At 47.1% G+C, this 23,064-nt stretch overlaps 1 protein-coding gene across 3 annotated transcripts in view; it reads right to left on the reverse strand.

The window, feature by feature from the left end:
- The window catches only part of DNAI1 (dynein axonemal intermediate chain 1), a 153,209-nt gene that overhangs the window by 18,184 nt on the left and 111,961 nt on the right, over positions 1-23,064 (reverse strand). For all 3 annotated transcript variants that reach the window (XM_055791147.1, XM_055791148.1, XM_055791146.1), the window contains one exon: positions 9,373-9,558. In XM_055791147.1, the coding sequence (XP_055647122.1) occupies positions 9,373-9,558 (186 nt within the window). The remainder of the gene's footprint in view (positions 1-9,372; positions 9,559-23,064) is intronic.

The raw sequence follows: 23,064 nt of genomic DNA on the forward strand, positions 1-23,064 counted from the left end.
CTCTCACACCCAGAGTCGTTGCTGGAAAAATGACAGTCTGCCAAAAAGTCTCCCTTGCTGGCTTTGCCAAAGGCATGCTTTGAAACAGCCTGCTCCCCCGGGGGCTCCTCTGCCTTTGTGCTGGGGCTGTTACTCGGGCAAAGAACTGGTGATTTCTTAGGATCCCCCAATCTCCTGGAGGGCATTTAAGTCATGTGTGTAGAAATGAATTTACAGAGGACAGCTAAAGAAAGAAACAGGAAGGAAAGGCAAGCCAAGCAGCCCATGAGGCTGGGCAGTGCCTCTCTTGCCACAACATCATGCTGTGCCCACTCCTCTGTTGTCACAGCTTTCTGCCAAGGCGCTGGAGAAAGCGGAGGCTCTGGCTCAGAGACGAGCTGTGCAAGCTGAACAGGCATATTCAGGCAATCACAGACCTAACCAAAATGCAAGATGTGAAGCAGGGCTCCTTATGCATTAGGTGTTTCCCAGGACAGGCAGGGATGAGCTTATCAGGCTGCAGAGGAGCAGAGCCCAGGATGCCAGGGCTTGGGGAGCTCTAGGGTGGTGGGCACCAAAGTATAGACACAGTCTGTTCATGAGGAAGAGGATACAAAGCCTACAGACAAAACAGTTCTTTTAGCAACATAACTATGCTAGTGTGGAGAAATACAAGGGAAGAAGTAAAATAAGGCCCCACTAAAAAACATTTTGCTTGGCTAAATTCAGATTTCAGTTACTCTTAAATACCCAGAGGACAGAAAACCCAATGGACACACCAGATTTATGTCTAGAAAGAGGCATTTAGCTCAGTGACTTGCTTATTTTTGATCACAAAACTAAATCCCCCTAGCATTTTTCTCCAAACACCTAGTATTGCAAAATGGAGTAGTCTTGCATCATTTTCAAACATGGTCAACCTTTTTTTATTATGCAGATCTTCAAAAAGGAAATTGGAAAGTCAAAACCAGTCCTCCTGGCTTTGCCAGTGTCCCCCTGACAGCATGCAGCACCTCACAGGGTGAGACTTGCACTATAGAAATAATTTACAAGTACTATTGAATTTTCTTAAAATGGGACCTTTTCTTGCTCCAGTTGCCAATGTTTCCATTTAACGTACTAAACGCAATTCATCCTGACCAATGGGAACTAACTTCAGCTTAAAATAACTTGCAAATATGCTGATGTTGTCCCTCCACCAAGTGCCAAACATAGTCACAGAAAGTGACATTACACAACAAAAATAAGGTTGAAGACACATGGCCAGGAACAGGGAAGAGAAGAAAACCCCCAGCTCTTTGACCTTGGGGTTCAGCAATCCTGCTGTTACACAGAGCTCTTTTCTCCATTCACATAGTCTGATGAAACCCAATTTTTTTTTTCTCCAAAACCAAAGAAAACTGATTTACTAAGAGACGATTCAAGTCCTTTAGATCTATTGCTGTCTTGTTTGGGTTAGCTTTCCAAACAGTGCTAGTGTCTAAGGTTGCCACATCTCTGTCCAGAATCTAGAACTCATTGTACCTGTGGTGTGACACTCTTGGACATCTGGATTTGTGCCACAGAGTCACTCTCCTGTGCAAGTGGGTATGTCCAGGGTCTCCAGATAAATACCCAAAGGCTTCAGTTCTGCCTGAGAAGAGCTGGAGCCTGCTGGCACATGGACCAGTTCCTTTCCAAGGAAACAGCCTTCCAGGACTAAACATTCCCCTCATTCTATCTCAGGCTATGCTAGATTAGGAGGTATCCTGATGTGGGACAGTGGAGAAAGAAGGGATCCTGGGGGGCTGTGAAGTTCTTCCTGCTAATGGGTTTCCCGGCACAGTGGCAGGGCAGGAGACAGTGGCAGGGAAGGACAGGAGGAAGAGGCAGGGGAGCCTGCTTCTGTCAGTGCACCTCAGCATTCCCTTCAGTAGATGCTGATGTACGGTTATGAGTCACAGATCTGCCTATAGCAAAATGGCTGCAGGTTGCATCCAATGCAAGCTGCACGCAAGTGGTATGGCCTCTTGCTGGCCTCAGTATGTGCTAGGACCAGCTCATGTCGACAGCAGGGACTGTCAGAGCAACCGCCTTCAGCCCTTCCTGCTCTGAGGCAGGGACAGAGCGACCTGTCCCTACAGATGTGTCTCTAATCTACTCTTCTTGAAAGCCTCCAGTACTGGGTTTCCTTCCCGTACCAAGGAGCCAATGCCAGTGCATGTGTCCTTACATGGCTCACACAAGCCACACAAAGCTGTGAATAGGCAGAAATAGGGTTTCACAAGTCCCTGGATCCACCCCATGGTGCTCAGCTCTTCCCCTAACAGTACAGCAAGCAGCTATCTGCAACTAGCTTAAATAATAGGGAAGGGACTGAAAGGAAGTCAAAAAACATTTGACATTTTCAAATCTGAGAGGAAGCAAAGCCATCAAGCTGCAGGTCAGTCTCTATGAGACCCAAGCTTATTCATGTGTGCCTCCTTATCAGGGGGCCAGGCTACATCTGGAGGAGGCAGTCCTGATATAGACAAGGTACAGCAGCAGTCAACGCCAAATTCCTCCAGCACTGCTTGTGCTCTGTGATTCTGGGTCACTGCACAATTAGCAAGCCCTGAAGAGACACTAGGAAATTGGCCACTGCTCGCACAGCACAGAAGTGACTACGGGAATCTCAATGAGAGAGGAGAATTTGCATGAAAACAGGGAGACTAGGAATTATAACATTAGAAGAGAAAGACTTGATCCATTTGGAGCTGAGAGCTGAGTGCTTTTCTCTCGAACAGAATAACATCACATGAGAGCTGTTGAAAAAGAAAGTTTGGGGACAAAATGCACTTCCCTCAGTGCTAAACCACTCACCAGCCCAGGACTGATGTGGCCTTGGAGAATGTACCTCACCCATAGCTTCCTTCTGTAAATACAGTCTCACGTGCAGATGGACTGTACCTCCTGGGACAGAAGGAGGGAGTTCAGGTTCATCTTCCTGTGCTGGTCAGTTTATCCCTCACAGCTACGGAAACACCTCCCACTGCTACAGGAAAAGACTAACAGAAACAGTTTCCTGGTCCTTAACTCTTTTGGGTTTCAACCTGTCACCCTAGGTCACAGCAGCGTGAGGCTGCACAGCAGAGAGGTTCAGGCTCAAGCATCCCACTGTCCATTCACACTGTCCAAGCTTTGTACCAGCTCTGGGGCTGAGCCACATCCCACCGAGGCCAGGTATAGGGGCAAAACCGGAGTCCTTTATTGAAAAAGCACTGTGTGCAGTGGGTGCTGCTGGGGAGTATGAGAAGGAAGAACCTCAAGCCCCAGGAGACAGGGAAGGAGGCAGTGCTGGGGAGGGGGTTAGGCTGAAGGAGAGATTTCAGCCACTCTCCTACTGTCTCCCTAAAACTTCACACACTTCCACCAGTCTTCCTCGAATCCCCTTCCCTCCTTCACCTCCTGAAAAGCCCAACACCCTTGCACTGTCCATCGCAGTCCCCTAAGTCCTGGTTGATCCCTTCCAGACCCTGCCATCAGCTATAGTCAAAGAGCCAAAGTGGTTCAGTCAGCAAAACCCACGGCCCCTTCCTTGGATGAGCAGCCCTGCTGCGTTGGATCTGGCCAAGAGCAAAATCACCAGGGCTGCAAAGAGGCAAGGGGGCACAGGGAGTTCAGAGGTGACACTGGCTGGTGTGATAAGGCACACGGAGAGCAGAGCAGCTGCCCAACATGTACACATGGATAGGAAGGCACAAAGCCACCCCATGCTCCTCGCTTGTCCCCACACCACAAGCTGCTCACAGGCACCCTGTGTTGGAGGCACAGGTGTGTGCCTGCAGCTCCTGACCCACACGCAGCCCTGTCACTGCATCCTGGGATGGGCAAGCAGCCGCGTTCCCCTTCCCACTCCATCCATGCCCAGCTAGACCCTGCCAGCCAGGATTTACTGCCTGGGAAGTAACTTGATTGTCCCTGAGGGACAGAGATAGAGGTGACTTGCAGGTGAAGAAACCAGTAGTGGGAACAGAGACTGAGATAATCATCCTAGGTAATCCAAGATAAATAAATCCAAGACAAGCACCAGGCCAAGAAGCTGGCTGCCTCCCTGGCTGTCAGCCTGGGTACTGGCCAAGAAATTTGCATTGGCCTTAGCAAATGCTGTATGGTAACCTTTCTTTGACCTGATTTCTTGTCTTCTCCCACTCTGCTGTGGTCTCCCAACATTTCTAAAAACTCTTCACACATTTTTTGACTATCTTCTGCTTACTTTTGGCATTGATGGGGTTGAGCCAGGCTATATTAGTTTTTTAAAAACAAACCAAAGCCCATGAGCAGCTACATTCTTCTGACTGCGATGACAAAATGCTTTAATTTCTTCCAACCCTGGAATGAAACCCGGAAGGCTTACTAATTAAACAGCTCTGCCCCAAACCGATTCTTCTCACAGCAATGCTTCCCTTGGGTGAACTCAACCACCAAGTTCGTTACATATTAGGAATGATACTTTATTAGTTAAACAATTCCTGCCTGACAATCGTTGCAATATTTAAGGAGTGCTTGGAGTCCAGAAGTGGCCTGGACAACAGCAGAGAGCCACTTGTTCCTTCTGATGCATCTTAAAATACTGTGAGCGTTTCTACGCCACCTCTGAGCTCTGAGCAGGACCCAAAGTAGTTTCACCAGCTCTCCTTGCACAGGACAATTATTTGCTGGCATGAGCTTTCTGCCCAAGCAGGGCTGGGTGCTCAGGGAGATGGGTGTTCAGCATGGCCAATGCAGGACCATGTTGGTGGTAGTTTGATTGCAAACCCACCCTCAGCAAGCTCTGCTCTTTGCCTCATGGTTGCTCTTCCCACAGGGTTTGGGCCCAGTTGTCTGCCCTGCCAACCTCCATGCTCCCCAGGCTCTTGGAGCTGGTGCTTTGCAGTTGGGTAGTGTGTTCCCAGAGAACTCCCAGGACTACCAGAGGACTCACACAATCTAGAGACAACAGCAACAGGCACAGAAAACCTCTACCAGGATCACACCTCATGGACGTACAAACAGCTCACTGCCTTGGGGCAAGGGGATGTCTCTGTCCCACCCCAGAGACTTCATCCTGTGGGGCTAGGGAGGACTTCAGGATCCAGATCAGCAGGGCAAAGAGACAAGAACGCCCACAGTGCTTGGCAAGAGTGCAGGGACCTCTGTACCCTCTGTGCACAGAGACCAGCCCTTGACACAAGTGCTTGATAGGTGGCAGAGCCCATGTCCCCAGCTTCCTCTCAACAACAATTGTACCTTTTCCCATGTGCCACTAAATGATTTTAGAGGCCGGAACTCACAGGGAGTTTTAGGCATTTTTTGAAGCTTTTACTGTGTGTCTTGGTGAAAGTAACTTCTAAAAATGCCACCAGAGTGCTTTTGAGAAGTTTCTCCCTTGGCATATTTGTTCCGCCAAGTGTTCATAAATGAGGCTGCAGTAACACTGCTGACAGCAAAACCTGGAGTATTAAATAACATTTCTTAAAGAGCCCAAAGTGGTTTACAAACATGAATTAATTAAACTGCAGATCAACCCTGCAAATTATTTAAAGAGCTCTTGAACCTCCCTTGCTCACTTAAGGACATGAAGAGAGGAATGAACCAAGGTCTGACAAGAACCTAGCAGTCCTTACCCTTGTTATTTCCACTTATCCACCACACTGGCTTTAACAGGCAAATCAGAATAAATTCAGAATGGCTGAAATACCACCGGGATGAAGTTAGCTCAGCCCTTTTGGTGAGCCCTATCTTGGAAGCCCAGCGACAGCTGAGGGATCTGCAGAATATGGAGCAGACAGCACCGTGTCTATTTTTAGGGGAATAATGGGGTTTGGAATGACATGTGGCTATTAAGAGCTCTCTCAAAAAAAGGTGATTAGTCTGCAAGTCATACCTGTCAAATGCAGCTGTCCCAGCTGTGTGGGAAGCTGGCCGAGAAGCTTCAAAGGCAAACCCCTGTGACACTGGTGTGAAACAGAGGGGCAGCAGGATCTGGATGAATCCCTGGCTGCCCTGTCCCATTGGCACCCTGAGTTCTGCCAGGCCTCAGCAAAAAGCACCTTCCCACCTCCAAAGGAGTTGACAGAAACAATACCAGGCAGCTGAGCTCACAGATGCTGGGGTTGGCATGAAGGCCCCAGTCTCCAGAAGCACTGGACATGGCTTGCCCTCCCAGGTGTCAGGCAGATTTCTGCACTGGGCTCTGCAGGGATCAAGTGCCAGATAGACCAGGCTGGGGTACCTAGGTACCAAGCCAGGCACAGACAGGTTTCTCTATCTGCAAAGAGACAGCTGGGATGCCAGGACTCCTCTGCATGGTCTTAGACTCTCTCCACTTACAAAAATCTGTGGATATTTCTGTGACTGTTAACTTGGCTCTGGGAACTCCCAGAAAAGATTAGGAAGTGAAGTCATATCACAGAGGAAAGCTGGCTGCGCAGGTTAAAGAGCACGCTGACCTGATCTTCAGATGGGCCAGGATCAATACTCTGGAAGTACATCTGATTCCCTACAGTGAGGTGATACTCTTGCAAACATGGCTGGAAGCTTGCTGCTAACCAAGGCCATGAAGGCTGGTGCTGGCACAGGAGGGAGGTGGAGAAGGATGCAGTGGATAGCACTGCCTGTTCTGCCAGGGCTCATCTTCCCTCTGTTAAAGCACCCTCCGGCACCAGCTAAACCACCTCACCACAGGGTCCTGGACACCAGCATTTGGCACAGCAGACGCCACATCAGCCGTAAAAGATGGGCTCAGTGACCAAGCTCACCTGTCCACTTGTGGCACAGAAAGGCTGCTAAGCTGGCTGGGCCAGATCCACCACTTTGCCACCACACTGCATGTCATCTGTTCTAAATTCTCATCTCTTTCAGAGAAGAGCTGGCTGTAGCCAGGGGACCTGCACACATCACCAGTCATGCCTGAACATCCCTCCTTCTTCTCCACATGTGCAGGAAACATTTAGTTCAGTGTTTAGTGTCCCTTCAAACCCAACTAAGCAAACAGAAGACAGCTTAATAAAGTCAGAGCAGCAGAGTCCATTTTCCACTCATATATATGTTGTCTGGGATACGGAACCTATTGGTTTAAGGTCAGCAATAAGTGATGGAGCCACTCCTGAACTCACAGTGTAAACTGCTTTGTCAACAACATGCAATTTGCCTCTGAAGAAAGTTGGCAGAAGGAGATGACAACATTCATACCTGCATGGTGGGCTGCTGCTGACCACCATGGCAGCATGCTGGTATCACTTTTAAGCCCCAAAGTCTGATTTTGAAGGTCCAAACCCCCACTTCTAAAATCCAAAGCCTAATTTATAGTGCCCAAAGCCTCATTTTTACTTTCCAGATTCTTAGGTTTTGCTTCTAAATCCTCATGTTAGGCTCCAAAGACTCATTTTTAGGGCTCAGTTTTCATTTGCGAAGTCTCACTTTCAGGGTCCAAAGCATCATTTTTAGGGTTAAAAGGGTTAGTTTCTGTTTGCAGAGTCTTATTTTCAGGGTCCACAGTGTCATTTTTAGGATCCAGACAGACATCTTTAAGGTCCAAGGTGTGTTCTGAGTGTCCAAACCCTCATTTGGAGGGTCCAAAGCCCTCTTCTAGGGCTCAAAGCCTCGGCTGTGGGTCCCAAAGCCTCATTTTTAGGGTCCAAAGCTTTGATCCTATGGCTGAAAGCCTACTTCCAATGCTCCAAACCTTTGGTTTAGGCTATCAATTCCTCACTTAGGGCTCTAAGCTTCATTTTTTTTAATGTCCAAAGCTGCATTTTGAGCATCAAAAGGCCCATTTTTAGGATGTAAATCCCTGTTTTTAGCGAAAAAAGTCCTTACTCCTCAGGTCCAAGCTTGTCTTTTAGTAGCCATAGCCTTTTTTTAATAGATTCATTGTTAGGGTCCAGACCCTCACTGTTAGGGTCCAAAGCCTCATTTATAAGTTCCAAGGCCCACTTTTAATGTTCAAAGACTCATTTTAAGGGTCCAGAGCACCGGTTTTAACACCCAAAGTCTTATTTTTAAGTTCCAAAGCCTCATTTGTAGAGTCCAAAGCCTAATTTTAGGCTCCAAAGTCTCACTTTTAGGGTCCAAAGGAAGGAGACATTGGAATTAATTCTGGCTCACAGTGCACTGTTTCCGGGTGCTGCTCAGCTCAGAGCTGGGGTGTAGAGGAGAGCAGCCGTGTTTATCTGTGTGTGACCCATCTCCACTGCTGAACCCTTGTGCAGCCAGGGTCCGTGGCAGACACGGTGCTTGCCCACACCCAGGAAAGACTCATAAAGCAACCAGGAAACTTGTCCCAAGCCAAGCTGCTGAAAGCCCTGAGAGCTTGGATGGTCTCAGGCTGCAGATTTTATGGAAATAGAAAAGCATGAAGCATATGAGACATTCTCCTCCACAGCTCCCATGCCCAGCCCCACACAGATTGCCACACTACTGTGTTTGTTATGCCCTCTCAAGACAGGGAAGATTCACATTTCCAGTGGTGTCTGGCTGAAGGAACATTTCAAAAATCATTTGGAAGACTCTGGAGTGACACTAGGGTGATTAGTTCCTGGCCAAAGACCCTGTCTAATACAGTAGAGTAATAAAATCTTTGGGGATATATAAATGAAAGATGATTATCTTGACAGACTGCTTTCTTGGATCTGCTCTAAAAAACCTGAAACTGAAAAAGCTCCACTAAACAAGAGACAACTGGATATGAGAACTACATGGGCTCAGAAAGGACACTGCATTTACAGACATTCAGCTCATAGCTGGACGAAGCCCAGAAGGGAAGTCTAGCAAAGAATCCATGTGGGAGACCTTATCATCCTTTGTGACTGGCTGGGTGGGAAAGGGGGCTTCACCAGCTCACAGGGGCACATGCATCTCCTTGCTGTCACTTGAGACAAGGATCCCAAGTCCCTTCACAAATTAAAAATAGTCCTTGCTCATTCACATGAGAAATGACATGGTTGTCGGGGCACAGGCTCTGATGATCCAGGAGTGCAAGAACACAGGCAGCACGCACTCTGTGGGAGGACTCGGGAAGGACTTAGAACTTCCTTTACCTGGTTTCAAGGAATTTTGCAGATAAACCCCAAAGTTCAGGAAAGATGTTGAGCTTTGGGAAACAAATGAACCTCTTCAGAACTTGTGGGCTTGTCTGGACCATGGTGAGGGACTGGACCCTTTTCACTAGTCCCTGCTCCTGCCCAGGAGTGAACTGAGCCTTCCTACTCATACAAGGCAGGGATCAAACATCTCAGACACCCTACCCAAAATGCTTGAGGTAATCTTAAGCACCTTGACAAAGAGACCACATTTGCCAGCATCATTGCACAGAAGGAGAGGGGATAGTGATAAGGCACAAAGACACCTGTCGTGGTTTGGTGTCTCCATTAGGGGAATGCAGGTTGTTCTTACCTTGGGCATCCTGCGTAGATTGGGAGAGAGCTTCAGGGAGGTAACGTGGCCTCGTTCATCTCCAATGATGACAATAGGGTAGACAGGGTTAAACTGGATATGAGTTATTTTATTTTTCTTCTTGGCCACCACTAGCTGGGTGCAGAGAGCTTCATACTTATTAATGCTCAAATCAAACACGTGGGCCTGGGGGGAAAAAAGGCAAAGAACACAGAAGGGATTGATCAGGCAAGAATATCCCTCAGCGGCAGAATGACAGCTGGAGAAATCAGAGAGACAGGGTCCCACGGAAAGGCAGCCTCAGCACACAATTACCATCTGCGCAGTCTGGGCCTTTGTCCTCTTTTAAGTAACCAGTGTGCAGAAGCTGCCTGCCGCTTTTGTGGGACTGTCCCTCTCCTGGCAGGGACTCATGGAATAAGGACCATTCCCTGCTGTCAGTGCAAGCTCTTTCCAAGACACTTGGCAAGGCTCCAGCTGATCTGGACTGGAGAAGGCTCAGAGCCAGCATTGCTAACCCCACAGATCTTAATCTCCCTTCTCAGTGCTGCAAGTAATGAGACAACCAGGTGTTAAATCAGGGTCTGACACAGATTGATGCACAAGCAGGGAATGCTGTCAGAAATACTTAATACCCCTTATTGCAGAGCTTTCCAACGTTTCCAGCTTAATAATAACATTAAAGACTCAAACCAGTAATTAACAGGGAAGTGATGGGAACATGGACAGTATGATTAACGGTGTACCCTGGGGTAAAGCCAGGGAAGCACGGGCAAATGCACAGCACAGGACAGCTTGGTGCTGGCAGCCCACTCAGTCCAGCTATTCCAGATGCTATGACTGCACACATGTCCTTCTCCCACAGCACTGTGAGAAGAACCAGGTAAAGACTGGCCAAATGGGAAAGGTAAGGATGGAGGGAGACAGACCTGATGCCCTGCTCAGGTGGGATTCCCACTGGCATGGACTTCAGAGCTATGGCACTGATACAGACCTGCCACATCTCCAACTGCATGATAATGCACATTTCATTATGACTCCAGAGGGAACAGTGGTAGTTACTCAAGAGAACGTGTTAACTTTTTCTCCCAATAATTGCAATCAGCCCCCGTCATTAATACAGTCTGCAAATGATAATAAAACATGACATCCTTCTCTTTCCCGGTGCTGAAGTGAGCAGTCTCCAGCATGCTGGACTCCCACCTTGAATCCACTGTGGAGACTTTCAGCTTTATGTTTCTTTTCCCATTTCTGTCTTCAGAAAAACTAAGGAAGGGGATACTTATGTTAATAAGTACAGTGGGAATATGGGGAAAATTAGGACTGAACTACTTGTACATCTCCTGCCAGCTGTGTCTTGTTTACCAGCACTTAGGAGACAAATGAGACATATTATTTCAACTTTGTGCTATGCTCACAATTTGAATCTAGGAATTATCTGAAATTGGACAATGTTACCCTATATACAAAGAGTGTATCAAATCAGTACATGCACTTTCCCATCATACACCAATGGGGTTGATGTATTTCACCTGAATCCATGATGAAAGAGTTGGGCAATGTGCAAGTACACATCCCAGGCAGTCTCTGGAGCTGATGTTTCTTCATAGCACTCAGCATCTAGCAATTTGTGATGTCCTTGGTCTGGGCAGGAGAACCATGGAAAGGTTTTACAGATGCAGAAAAGATGAGGAAGACTCCCTACAGACTGAAGTAAAATAAGACTTTTCCAGATTGAGAAAAGCTTGAAAAGTGGGCAGGGTTCTCAAACATATTTTGAAGAAATCCATGACAGTATAATTCAAGAAGGGAATCCAAAGCATCAGTCACAGATGAGGATCTGTACTTGGGAGAGTCCTTCCCCCGTCAGCAGGCGCATAGGTGGAAAAAAAGATTTCATCTGCTCAAAAATTAAATTCTGAATCTAACACTTGAGGTCCCTCAGTCCAGCCAAGGTAATCCCAATTTCCTACCTGTAGGCATAAATAAAGGTGACTGTCCTGGCTTGTACTTTACACCTGCTGTCTTGCTATCTCTGAAAATCTGTCTTACTGGAGATCTCTGAAAATGATGTCTTACTATCTCTTTCAAGCATATCTGCCCCCCATAACCCACACTTACTGAGATTTAATTTCTTGCTTTCACAGAACACATTTTTATTCATTCAGGGGCATGATTCGCCCCTCCCTCCCCCTACAATGGCACAAGCTCAGTGCTTAGTAACCTAAGAATTTGGGAAATGCCCACTGCCTGAGCAGCATGAATTAATCTAGAAAAAAAAGCGACATGGAATTAGTGGCCAGGCTTCTTTTCGGCAGCCAGGTCTGCAGTGCTGTTCTATAAGGCTGTCAGTGTATCACACCTGCACGCTCTACCCAGCCCTGCACTGGAGAAAGATGGCATGTAAAGGCTCAGTGTTGGAGTGCTGAGCAATGCAAATTATTCTGAGTGAGGCTGTTTTTCAAAAATGTCACTGACAGCTCAGACAAGCACAATGTCTGGGACAAGAACTTGAAACCATCAGCAATGTGGAGAAGGTCAAAAGCAAACAAGTTTATAAATGTTCCCACTGTAAAGCTTCTCTTTTATGAGCTTCTAAACAAATGGGCTTGTTTTCCTTTGCCAAGGGAATCATGGAAAAGAACAAAGTAGTTCAGTTCTTCAGCTGGAAACATCAGCTTTATATCAGCTGTCAGATGCTCCAGATGGAGGGCTGGGCCGTTGGTGTTAGGAAGGGCTTCAGAGGCTTTGATTTAGAGGCTTACAGGCACTCTCAGGAGACAGGGAAATGGGGTCAGACCAACACTGTTATTGGCACTTTGGGAGTGACTCAAAAGGGGCACAAGGCTTCCCACAACACCTGAGGCAGCTTAACAGTGCTGTACAGCAGCAGAGCTGCATGTGACCAGCACCATCTGCAATCTCCCTGGGGTTTGGAGCAGGGCTTTCTGCCCAGAGAATGGGAGACTGAAAACCTGTAGCTCTCCCTTGAGTTTCCTAATCCCATAAACTGCCCTGCTGGCCCAGGTCCTGGGATTAAGTATTATGGAGCAGGGTCCAGCTCGATCTCCCACCCCAGAGACTCACCACAGCGCACAGCTTCTCTCCATCACACTGCCCCGGTGGCCTCTAGCCCTCCAGACTACTGATCACTGCTTATACACAAGGACAGCCTCTCAGGTCTTGCAAGATGAGCCTCCGGTGTATATGACTAAGAAAAGTGCAACCATGACCCACAGGAGTGCCACCCACCCTACATGTGAGCCAACTATCAGACTCATGGGGAGCCAGGATGACCACAGCCAGAGCCACAGCTAAACCCTCTCCATGGAGAGCCGGTGCCTCAACAGGGCACCCCTTCTTCTCAGGGCAGGCACTCATCCAGCAGCACCCAGATGAGACATTGTCAGGTAGCTGGCGCAAATGAGCACTTCTGATGAAGGTTGGTATTTGTATAACCTTCCACATGTGGTGGACAAGCAAATTGATATATTCACTGACATACAACGTGACGGGTCATCCTGGCCTCCTACAGCTCACGCGGCAGGCCTGCTTCCACCTATCTGGACCCCAATGCCTTAGTACTGTAGCACCACCCTGACTTGTATCTCCACCGACATAGCAAAGCAGTGATGCTTGTCAGATTGTGAGACTTCACAGTTCAGTAAATCCATGTGAAACATGGTAACTTGCACAGGATCACTAAAGCAGAGAGCATAACTTTGGTGGGAAGATAGCATATAGCAACACAGCAGTGCAGTGCCCATTGCTGGGACACCAGCCTGAGTTTTAATGGTAGTGAGAATTGTGTAGGAACAAAAAGCATGTCAAAGCACTATCCTTGTCAGAGCTTATAAACCAGTGAGGGTCCCCCTGTGAATAGCCCCCTCTTTCCTGCCAGCTTTGCACACCACTTCTTCTCCTGCTGCCTAGGCTGGTCCCAGCACTTCCCTCCCTGCAGGTGCTGAGACCTGGGGCCACCACACTCAATCACCCACATTTGTCCAAGAGTGGTTTAGAAACTACAGAGTGGAGGTTTCTGATTTTCAGGCCTCAGAAAGTGTTTCCACCATGCTGCATGTCCTCAGAGAGGGAGTTGGCGTCTCCTGACAATAAACTCGCCTTTATCAGACACCTGTAGAAGCAAATCAGGGACCTGTGGGGTCTGCAGCCCTGCTGCTTACAGACCATGGCAGACACCTTCATTCTTTCTGCTCATAAGCATTCAGACAATGGGAAAGGGCATTTCAGTTCTTTTGTTACAGTCCTTAGGAATAATGTCTAGCAGCTTCCATAGAGAAACATAAATCAGATTCCAACAACAAGAAACCTGGGGAGAGGCACAGAGAGAGAAGTAAAAGAAATTTGAAAACATCTGAAATAGGAAAGTGCCAGAACTTTCCTCTGCCTCCCCCAGCTTAACTGCAGATCCCCAGGAAGAATAAAGCACAGGGCAGTAACCAATTACTACAACAGCCGCTTTATTTATGGTCCCTGTAAACCTGCATGCCCACCCCAAGAGGTTCAGTAGGACATGTACCACCCCTCCAGATGAAGCCCAAGCTGTTGAGCTAAGCAGTTCCTTGTAGCATGGGGATTTATGAGCTGGCATCAACAACCATCAAAAGAAACCTAGACTCACACTACCAAAGTGCTGGACAGTCTGATGATAGATAAGTCAGGGAAGATGCTAAAAGCAAATTTCTTCTTGATGGAAGGACAGTAACTCTGCTAAGTCAGTAGCCCCTGAAAAGTAGCATTGAATTTAAGCAAATGCCCAGTTACCTCTGAGATGGGATCAGGTGAATCCCACAGCCTCTGCCTGATGCTTTATACGCAGCAAGAACAATTTTAAATTGCCATCAGGGTAATGACAGACCCTCCATGCTTCTAGGTACAAGCAAGAATGGATCTAACTCTGCTGTGTTACAGTTGCAGAAGATACTTGACCTAGGTAAGCTGCTTTGATGCCTGACTCTCAAACAGCCAGAGAAGAAATCCAGCTCAGCTACCCCCAGACCAACAACTCCTCTGTCTATGAATCATGCAACTATATTCCACCCTCCAAAACCCAGCGGTTTCCCACTGAGGCTCCATACAGCTGCTCTGTAAGCATGGCACAGTGCACGTCCAAGACTGCTACTGTAGCTCTAGCATCAAGCCATGTTCAGAGTTTTGAAGACCTAATTTCTCTTCCTGTGCTCTGCAAACTGCACTTAACAGCCTGAAAGTCAGCCCAGGCTCTCACCTGCTCAGCAGCTCCAAGGTGACTTGGACCCTTCTGTCCTTATACTCTGCTGTGACCCCCTACACTGCAGCACAGCAGCCTGGCAAGCCAAGGGAGGGAAATAAATGCCAGGGGATCTGGGGGAGATCTTGACCCTCCAAACAGAACCACCCAAAAGCAAACAACCTCTCTGCCAGCAGAACATACCACTTTACTTTTGTGGCCCATGAAGAAGAAAGCTGAAGAGCTACTTTGTCCTACTCTGCTTTCACTGCATGCCTTGAACACACACTGCGTCTGCAGTGGCTACAGCCTTGCTGTCCTTTTCTTCCAGGCTTACAAGGTCTGGGCAATGCTTACATGTTCAAAAACAACCTGACGGCAACCAGAACCAAGGCTGGAGGGAAATATGTGTGTAAGAACAAGGCAGATGTACTTGGTAACTTGGCAACAAAGAATAAAATCGGTGCAAGAGCAAAAGGTGAGGGATAATTTAATATCACGCTGCCCTTTACCAGTTGACATCTCTTTCACTGCTTGGCTTTCTCTGTCCTTGTGATGGATTTGCCTCATTTTCTTGACTGAATCACGATACTTCATCCATTTGCAAATTCCACAGATTGTTTCAGACTCTCAGGTAATATATTTCACAAGTGGGCAGGCCACCCTGAGTCCCTGTATAGCACCAAGACAGCTGCTGGAGCATCCTAAAGGCACCAGGCAGGCAGGACAGCCCCAGCATGCATCAAACCCAAGCTGCTGTACGGTGGAGGCCTTACTTTGCATGATTTCTATACTCCCAGTGCATCCAGAACAGCCTCCAATACAATAAGGGTTGTAAGAGAGTCCTTGGTCCCTCTGATCTGGGGCAGTCAGGGGCTTGGCAGGAGGAAAGGAGACCCAACTCAGAAAACATTAATTGCTTCCCTGCTTCTGCAATGGTGACACAGGAATGTTGGTCCTCTGCTGCCCTGATACCAGCACCAGACTGACCCTAAAATTCACAGGCTTTCACAGCACTTTCATGCTACCGGTAAAAAAATGTGCTCCAGCTCTGTTACAGGTATGTTCAGAGGTAACTTTGAGCACAGAAGGATAAGCAGTCATCTGTGAAAGCTGCTTTCTGGGCTGAGCCAGGTGAGCTTTGCCAGCTGGCAGCCAACTGCATGTCCTGGGGCACTGGAGAGGGCTAAGCACATCCCTCTGCACTGCAGCATCCCAGCCCAATGCTCCAGACTGTGCAACACAGCAGTGAAGGGAACATCTATGTCACCTGATTTAACTGTAGGAGACGCTTCACTGTAAGGCTGCATCTCTCAGCTTTGCCTCATTCAGTAAGAACTGGGTCACTCCCAATTTGGCATGCTAGGAAAACAGCATTGGCCTCAGCTGACTTCAGTCAACTCCCACAAGTCAGTAAGAAATCAAAGCCTCAGTACATAGAAGGGCTGTTATTCATACCTTTTTGGAAACCCTGTTACACTGCTTTACAAGAAAGTGCTTGTTTATCCCAGCTAACTGCCTTGTCAGTCTCCACTTCTGCCCTCCTGGCTCTGCTCTGAAAGTCTCAGTGATTAGGATAATCTCCTTCATGTCTCAGTCCTGCACACTTCTGAATGCTGTTATCTGGTGCTAAATAGCTGATACATCCTACCCCTGAGCTGGCTGCACTTCAGTTAGGTCTAATATGATGTTCTTATACTGCCCATGACTTTTTTTTTTTCACTCTTTAACATTAATAGTGTGCTTCAGAATGAATCACAAAGCCTCCTCCTGCTCTTCACTTTCGTACTAAAATTAATGTTACTTTCCAAATTACTTCTGAAAGGTAAAAGCCAAACAGAGAAACTAATCTGTGCTGAACTCATGCAACAGCTAGGCAGATGGTAGCAGCCAATACCTCTGCACTACACTGCAATCCCTTCTGCAACAGCAGAGATGGTACCAGCATCCAAAGTCCTGCCTGAGCCCTGGCTGTGCTCACAGGGTGACTCTCCCCTGCACCTCCCAGGGTTTGACTCAGCAGCACAGTGTTAGCAAGAGCATGCAGTGCAGGCAGTCTCCAGCCCCAGCCTCCCTTAGAGTCTTGCTGCTTCCCCAGTTAGTGTTCATATTGCACATTTGGTTTCTGTCTTTACTGAACTTCATCTCACTGATTGCAAATTGTGCTGATGTTGTCAAGATCATTTACAATTCCAGTTCTGGCACCAAAACACTTGTAAGTTCTCTCCCCTTCGTCCCCCCACAATTACTGCTGGCTTTCAGCAACAGCCCCAGTCCCCAAAGCATCCCTAGCTGCACCACACAGTCTGCCGAGGATGACTTCCATCGTGCCACATCCACCTTCTCACCTACTTAGTAGTTTGCTTATGGGCTTGTGTCAACAGTGTTCCCAAAGTCAACCTGTAAGCATGCATTACATCTCCCTCCTCTGATCTACCAGGCCTGTTACTCTCAGGAACAGCATTAAATCAGTTTCATGTGATATGGTCTTACTATATCCTTACTAGACTGGCTATTCCTTGATCTATCAGTGCTTAAAATAGACCGTTCAATGATTTGTCTCAGCATCTTTCTGGATAGCCTATTTAGGCTGCCTAATCTGTCCTGCACTGTCGTGCTCCTGAATACTGGGCAAAGAGTCTTTCTTTCAGTCCTCTGACACTTCCCTACTTTATCCCATCTCAAATACCTAGGGAAGAACTGGGAGACTGTTTCAACCAGTCTGTTACATGCCCTGGGGCAAACCTCCCAAGGCTGTGCTATGCAAACACATCCCAGCTGTGCCAGGCCCCCTGCACCCTCTCTTCTGTGACCCACAGTCCAGTCCCTGATGTCAGGCTGAAATGGGGTCCTCATAGACTAAGACCAAGCTCCACCTCTTCACACATTGGCAAGGTCCTGGCTGTGCCCCACCACGGAGAGTCAGTGCTGGAGGCTTGGGCATGGGTGAAGGCAGGCAGTTGCACAAGCAAGGGCAGCATCAAGGCTGACAGAAGAAGCAGTGCCTCCACCACCTGCAGCCTTGTGGCAGGCCAGCAAAGCTGTTCATATGGCAGATACCAAACTGTCACAGTTTGGAGACTGGCATTTAAAACGAACCAGCACAGATTTCAGGTCATTATAAAATGCTAAACAATAAATGACAAGGTTCAGGAACTGCTGTCTCTGTACAGCAGGACGGAGACGGGGCAGACTGATGGAGGCTCTCAATGGCCCTAATGCCAATGCTGCCCACCTGCAAACCTAAGTGAGGGGTCATTCTTAGAGGTGGCCAATAATGAAGAGCAAAGCAGCTTTCTAAACTCGTGCAGATACTCCTGGTGGGCTCTGTGCTCCCTGTAGATTTTTATGCAAAGTTTAACAGATGAATCAACAAAATCTTTGGAGATGCTGCTCAAGTCATTTTTTCATTCACATATGTACATGCAAGCACAAAAAGACAAACTTTGTTCCTTGGTGTGGCTGAACAAACCAGTTAATCTCAGCAGGGTTTCGTCAAAATGTTGCATTTCATAACCTGAAAGAGCAATAGCTCTAGTAATGAAAAAATGGCCTGCAAGCATCTGTGTAAGAACCAACTCCTGAAAAGCCACTGACAAAAAGGGGTTTAAATATATCAGTTTGACTTTGCACTGAAACCAACTACTGTGCTGAAAAGTCACCTCACCTGCAACTGAGTAGCTAAGGGATGTGAGTGAGCAGTAGTGTCGTGAGGTGTCTGATGCACATCTTGAGGCTCGGAGCTCACCAGAGCACCCTATGATAGGATGAGAGCTGCAGCAGGATAGAGGTGAGGGCTTCAGACCCTGCAGGGCAAACCAAAGTCTTCCAAGCCAGCTTTATTCCTGAAAAGCAGCTGCTAGGGAAGAGAAATGCCAATGCACAGAGTCTGGTGGCTGGGGGAGGAAAAGCCCAACTGGCACAAAGTGAAGGCAGCATCAGTTCCAGGGATTCTGCCCATCTAACTCACTGAGCTTTGACATGCCACCAGCCCTTGTTTTAAAGCAGACAGAAGTCTGCCCAGCAGTCCACATCAATCTTGAAGATTCAGCAGGGAATAAGAAAGAACCTTTTAGGTTTTGTGGCAGAAGAAAACGAACAGTTTTACTGGAAAACAACCACTCATGCTGTGAATACAATTTCAAAGCCATTTTGAGAAAGCCTCTGCCCACTTCAGCCTTACTCGAAGATCCTTGTGGGTGATCGCAATGGGACCTGAACTCATTTAGTGTTTTCACACCCCAGCAATTGCCCCAGCTACGGTCCAGAGAGCCAGGAGATGCCTTACCCCAGCCCTGCAGAGCTAGCAGTGGCCCCATAAGGCATGGATGGACCCCATGGGCTACTGCAGAAAGGTAGGAGGAAAGACTCAGAAGCAGCAGAGACAGCTGTAGCCATGAGAGATTCACAGTCATGACTTCTCTGGGCAAAAGTGTTGACTGATGCCGAGAGGTCTCCTTGCACCCCTGATTCATGGCCTGCAAGGAGAGGCAGGATTAAGTCCAAAATACCCAGTGAAATACTTGCAAACCTGAAAGGTTTATCAAGCCTCTTATCTGCAAAATCATTCATGCTTTTAAAGACAGATTGGCTTTTGCTACCAGTCAATGCTGGATGGACAGCAAGTCTCTGCAAATTGCCGTATGAACACACACACATACGCCAGCGCTAAACAAGTGTTTCTCTCCTAGCTGGGAAAAGATGGGTATCAAGACAACACGCATTTCTTCAGCATCTTATCCTGTAAATGAGACACAACAGGAACCTGGTCTTCAAGACTTCTCAAACAGAAGAGTTATTCAGTAAAATATGTTTACAATAGTAGGAAAGGGCACACTTACTTCCTGAGCAGCACAAACCATTAGACAATTTCCTGAAGGTTTGTGTTGTTTCAAGAATTTCACATCTTGAAAGGTCAACAGCTTCAATAATCAGGAGAAGTCCTGGAGCATATGTCTAAGCAACTTCCTTTGCAGAGTGCACACTTAGATGGCATTTATCTTGAGGCTATCAATATTTACTAAAGATGGCTATAACATCACCTTGCTCTTGCTGCATTAGTCATGAAGGACACAGACCACAAAAACATGACAGCAAATGGACTTGTACTTAGTACGTGTTCCCAAGCCTGTTCTAAAACCCCTGGGATCCTCCTTCTCACACAAGGACATTTCCTAGCACTGCAGGTTTAGAAGGTAATTCAGGTTGCAAGAGACCCCCAGAAGTCTCTGTTCTAACCTCCTGCCCTAAGCAGCATCAGCTCTGAGGTCAGATGCGGTTGCTTAGGGCTTTACCCAATCTGGTCTTGAAAACCTCCAAGGACATAGATGGCACAACCTCTCTGGGCAAATTGTTCCATTACTTGACTGCCTTCATAGCGAAAGATTTTTGTTATATCCATCCAAATCTCTCATTTCAACTCTTCTCAGCTGTTGTGTCTCATCGTCCCTTCATGCACTGCTGTGAAGAGCTTGGCTCAAACTTCTTGATGATGTCTTTGTAGGAACTGGCAGGCTGCTGCTGGGTTCCTCTTTCAGGTTGAACAAGCCCAGCCTGACCACACCATTACAGCTATTGCATGGGGCAGCTGTGGTCCCCAGCCTGGGATCCAGCCATCTGGGGACACTTGTGACATGGGTGTCTTTGGCTTTTTTAACAGGGGTAACAACACATGCATGAATTCAGCACAAGAAAGCATCCGCCCACCTGGAGTGAGCCAGAAGTGGAGATCTGCAGCATTGCATAGCATAACCTGTCAGTGCTGTTTTTGTATTTAAGGAAAGTAAGTAAAAGAAGCCCAAGAAGGAAATTTCAGGGATAATTCCCACTTTTACATGTTTCAGGGTGTTTTTTCTGCTTTAAGTGTAAGTTTAAGATGGGCTTACAGCAAACTCCCAAAGGCAAATCCTGCTGAATGCCACAAGGACTGAATTCCATCCCTCCCCATTTCTCTGCCGCCTGTCTTTAAAATAAGCTGACCAACATTCCCAGATTTTGTGCATCCTAAGTGTAAGGGTCCAGGTATGCACATCCACCTTTTTTTTATTTCCAAAGTAGGTCTTTCATCCCAGATAGCCTTTTTCTTCATGTTAGGCTTTTATCATTTACAACCTAAACTAAACTAGGTATTCTCTAACTTCATCTTATTTCAGTGCTAATCACATCAGTATCTGCACCCAGGTCCCTCCCTGTAGGAGATGGCCTGGAGGGATCACAGAGCTTCTGCCAGTCAACTGAGCTGCAGGACTCCTGTTTAGAAATAACAGATCCCTCCACCTGTCTGCTTCAGGAACCACTATGGAGTCTTCAAGGAATCTAAGTGTCATCTGGAATGCAATCACAGAGCAAAACTGCAGTGGACTTAGCACACTGATTGAAACCAAAGCTGAATGCTCTATAGCAACCACTCTGAGTGCATCCAGCAGACAGTACATTCCATAAAAGCAGCTAACTGTCCAGTCCTTTTAAAATCAGGCCACTTATTCAGGCACCTACTTATAGAATTAGAGGGTTTTCCAGGCAGCGTTGGCATGGATGTGCACGTCTCACTGATCATTTCATTTTATTTCAATTTTCATTGCAAATCATTTATGCTCATTCTGAAATAAAATGGCCATCAGGCAGAGCAGAACACTAAGGAAATTACCCAGAACATGGTAAAGAGCAATAGTAGCAGTTAATATCCAATGCACCAGCAGCAGAATGTGCACACTCAGGTTATTTATGAAGAGGTGATGCTGTCCAAAGCAGATACCCAGCTGCCCACACACACATTTTATCATAATGCCCCTGATATTCACAGCTTTTCTTAAATGACCACTTCCTGGATTTATGGGGATTATGGAGATTCTAAAATGCTCCAGTTTCCAAGTCAGTCTTAAGAGTTAGGGAGCCGATACACACATTTTGGACACACAGCACCAGCTTGAATAAGGAAATGGGTTTTTCAAAATATGCCAGGTATCCCTTTAAGACTGTAATTAGGGCCTGAATTTAAAATGACCTCCAGTCAACCTTCAAGTTTTGAAGGCATAATTATGTGTGGATGCAAAGCTAAAGGCTCTTTATGAGCAGGAGGCCTTGAATGTTTTATTTTCTGGCTGCACATCCTGTAGTTTTCTGTATCATAGAATCACAGAATATGCTGTTAATATCCTGTTAAAGTAGGTTTTTTCCCAGCATTAATGGAGACTGCCCTTTGCAAGGTGCAGAGTTATTCCCAAGAAGTGCACTCTACTACAAAGTGGAATATGTCCAGGAACAAAAAGGCTGTAAACAACTATTTATTCCACTTCCACTGCAAATCTAGAAGGTTCTGCTCAAAATAGAAACTATGTCTCAGGCACACCCTGCTGCAAACAGCATTGTTTATGGCCAACACAGATACCCACAGTTTCTATCAGCATCAGTGCTGGCCAGCCTACTGCAATGGGAAGGCAGCTCTTGCCTGGACCTTTCCTGCTAGGCAGCCCACTTCTGGGCTGCTCATGGCTGACAGCCACTCTTCTCAGAGTTTGGGATTAAAGGCATAAAGTAGAACTAGATGCTACTAGATTAGGATATAATTAGGATTACTGAATTAGATCCAAGGTAAGATAGCCAATGTGAGATACCCTGGGTGCAGTGCTGCCAAGTTAGACAGTTATGTGTCTTATCCATAAACTCATATGAACTCCAGGTTCATGGATGCTGCCACTAATGTGACTGCAACAACACAACTAGAGTCACTACAGCAGTAGCTAGGACGAGCTAGGGGTCTATGGAAAGACCCCACTGCACAAACTCTTGCCCAGCCCTTAGGAGCTTCTCTGCAGCCGGTAAAGCTCTGATAAAGAACTTGGCCCAAGTGAGTAGTGCAAAGCCTCTCTAGAGTTGAGCTATCATTGCTGATGCTTGACCACATAAATAAGAAATCCAAGTACACCCAGTGTTTACCCTCCATCTGTTCACGCTGCCCAGGATGTATCACTGCCTGCAGCCTGCAGACATCTCCAACCTCTTCCCCACAGCTGGGCGCCAGGACACAGCTGGGGTACCCACAGTTCTCTGCACTGCTTACCCCAGCACTCAATCGAAGCTATGAATGTCAGCAGGACCCTTGCCAGATTTGAGGGCACCCACAACTTCACTTGTGGAAAACAAGTCAGAGGATGTGTAACACTGAATGCATGTATTTCATTTGTGCAGGCCCTTCATTTGGTATGTGGGAGAATGGGGACAGACAGATTCATGAACAAAGAGCCCAGTCCTGACCCTGCCTGCGAGGGAAAAACATCAACACTGCTTTTGGTAGGCTGTGGTACCCTGAGCTTCCAAGGGAGACCAGGTGCCCCAGTGAGAAGATTTCTATTGCTTAGCTTCAGAGAGACAAATTCACAGCCTGAGCCAGTGCATCAGTGAAATGAATTTTTTGCTATAACATAAAGGTTAAACTGCAATAAAGTTGCCAAGGCATCAATTCA

This window comes from Falco peregrinus, chromosome Z, assembly GCF_023634155.1.
Source record: "Falco peregrinus isolate bFalPer1 chromosome Z, bFalPer1.pri, whole genome shotgun sequence".
NCBI lineage: Eukaryota > Metazoa > Chordata > Aves > Falconiformes > Falconidae > Falco > Falco peregrinus.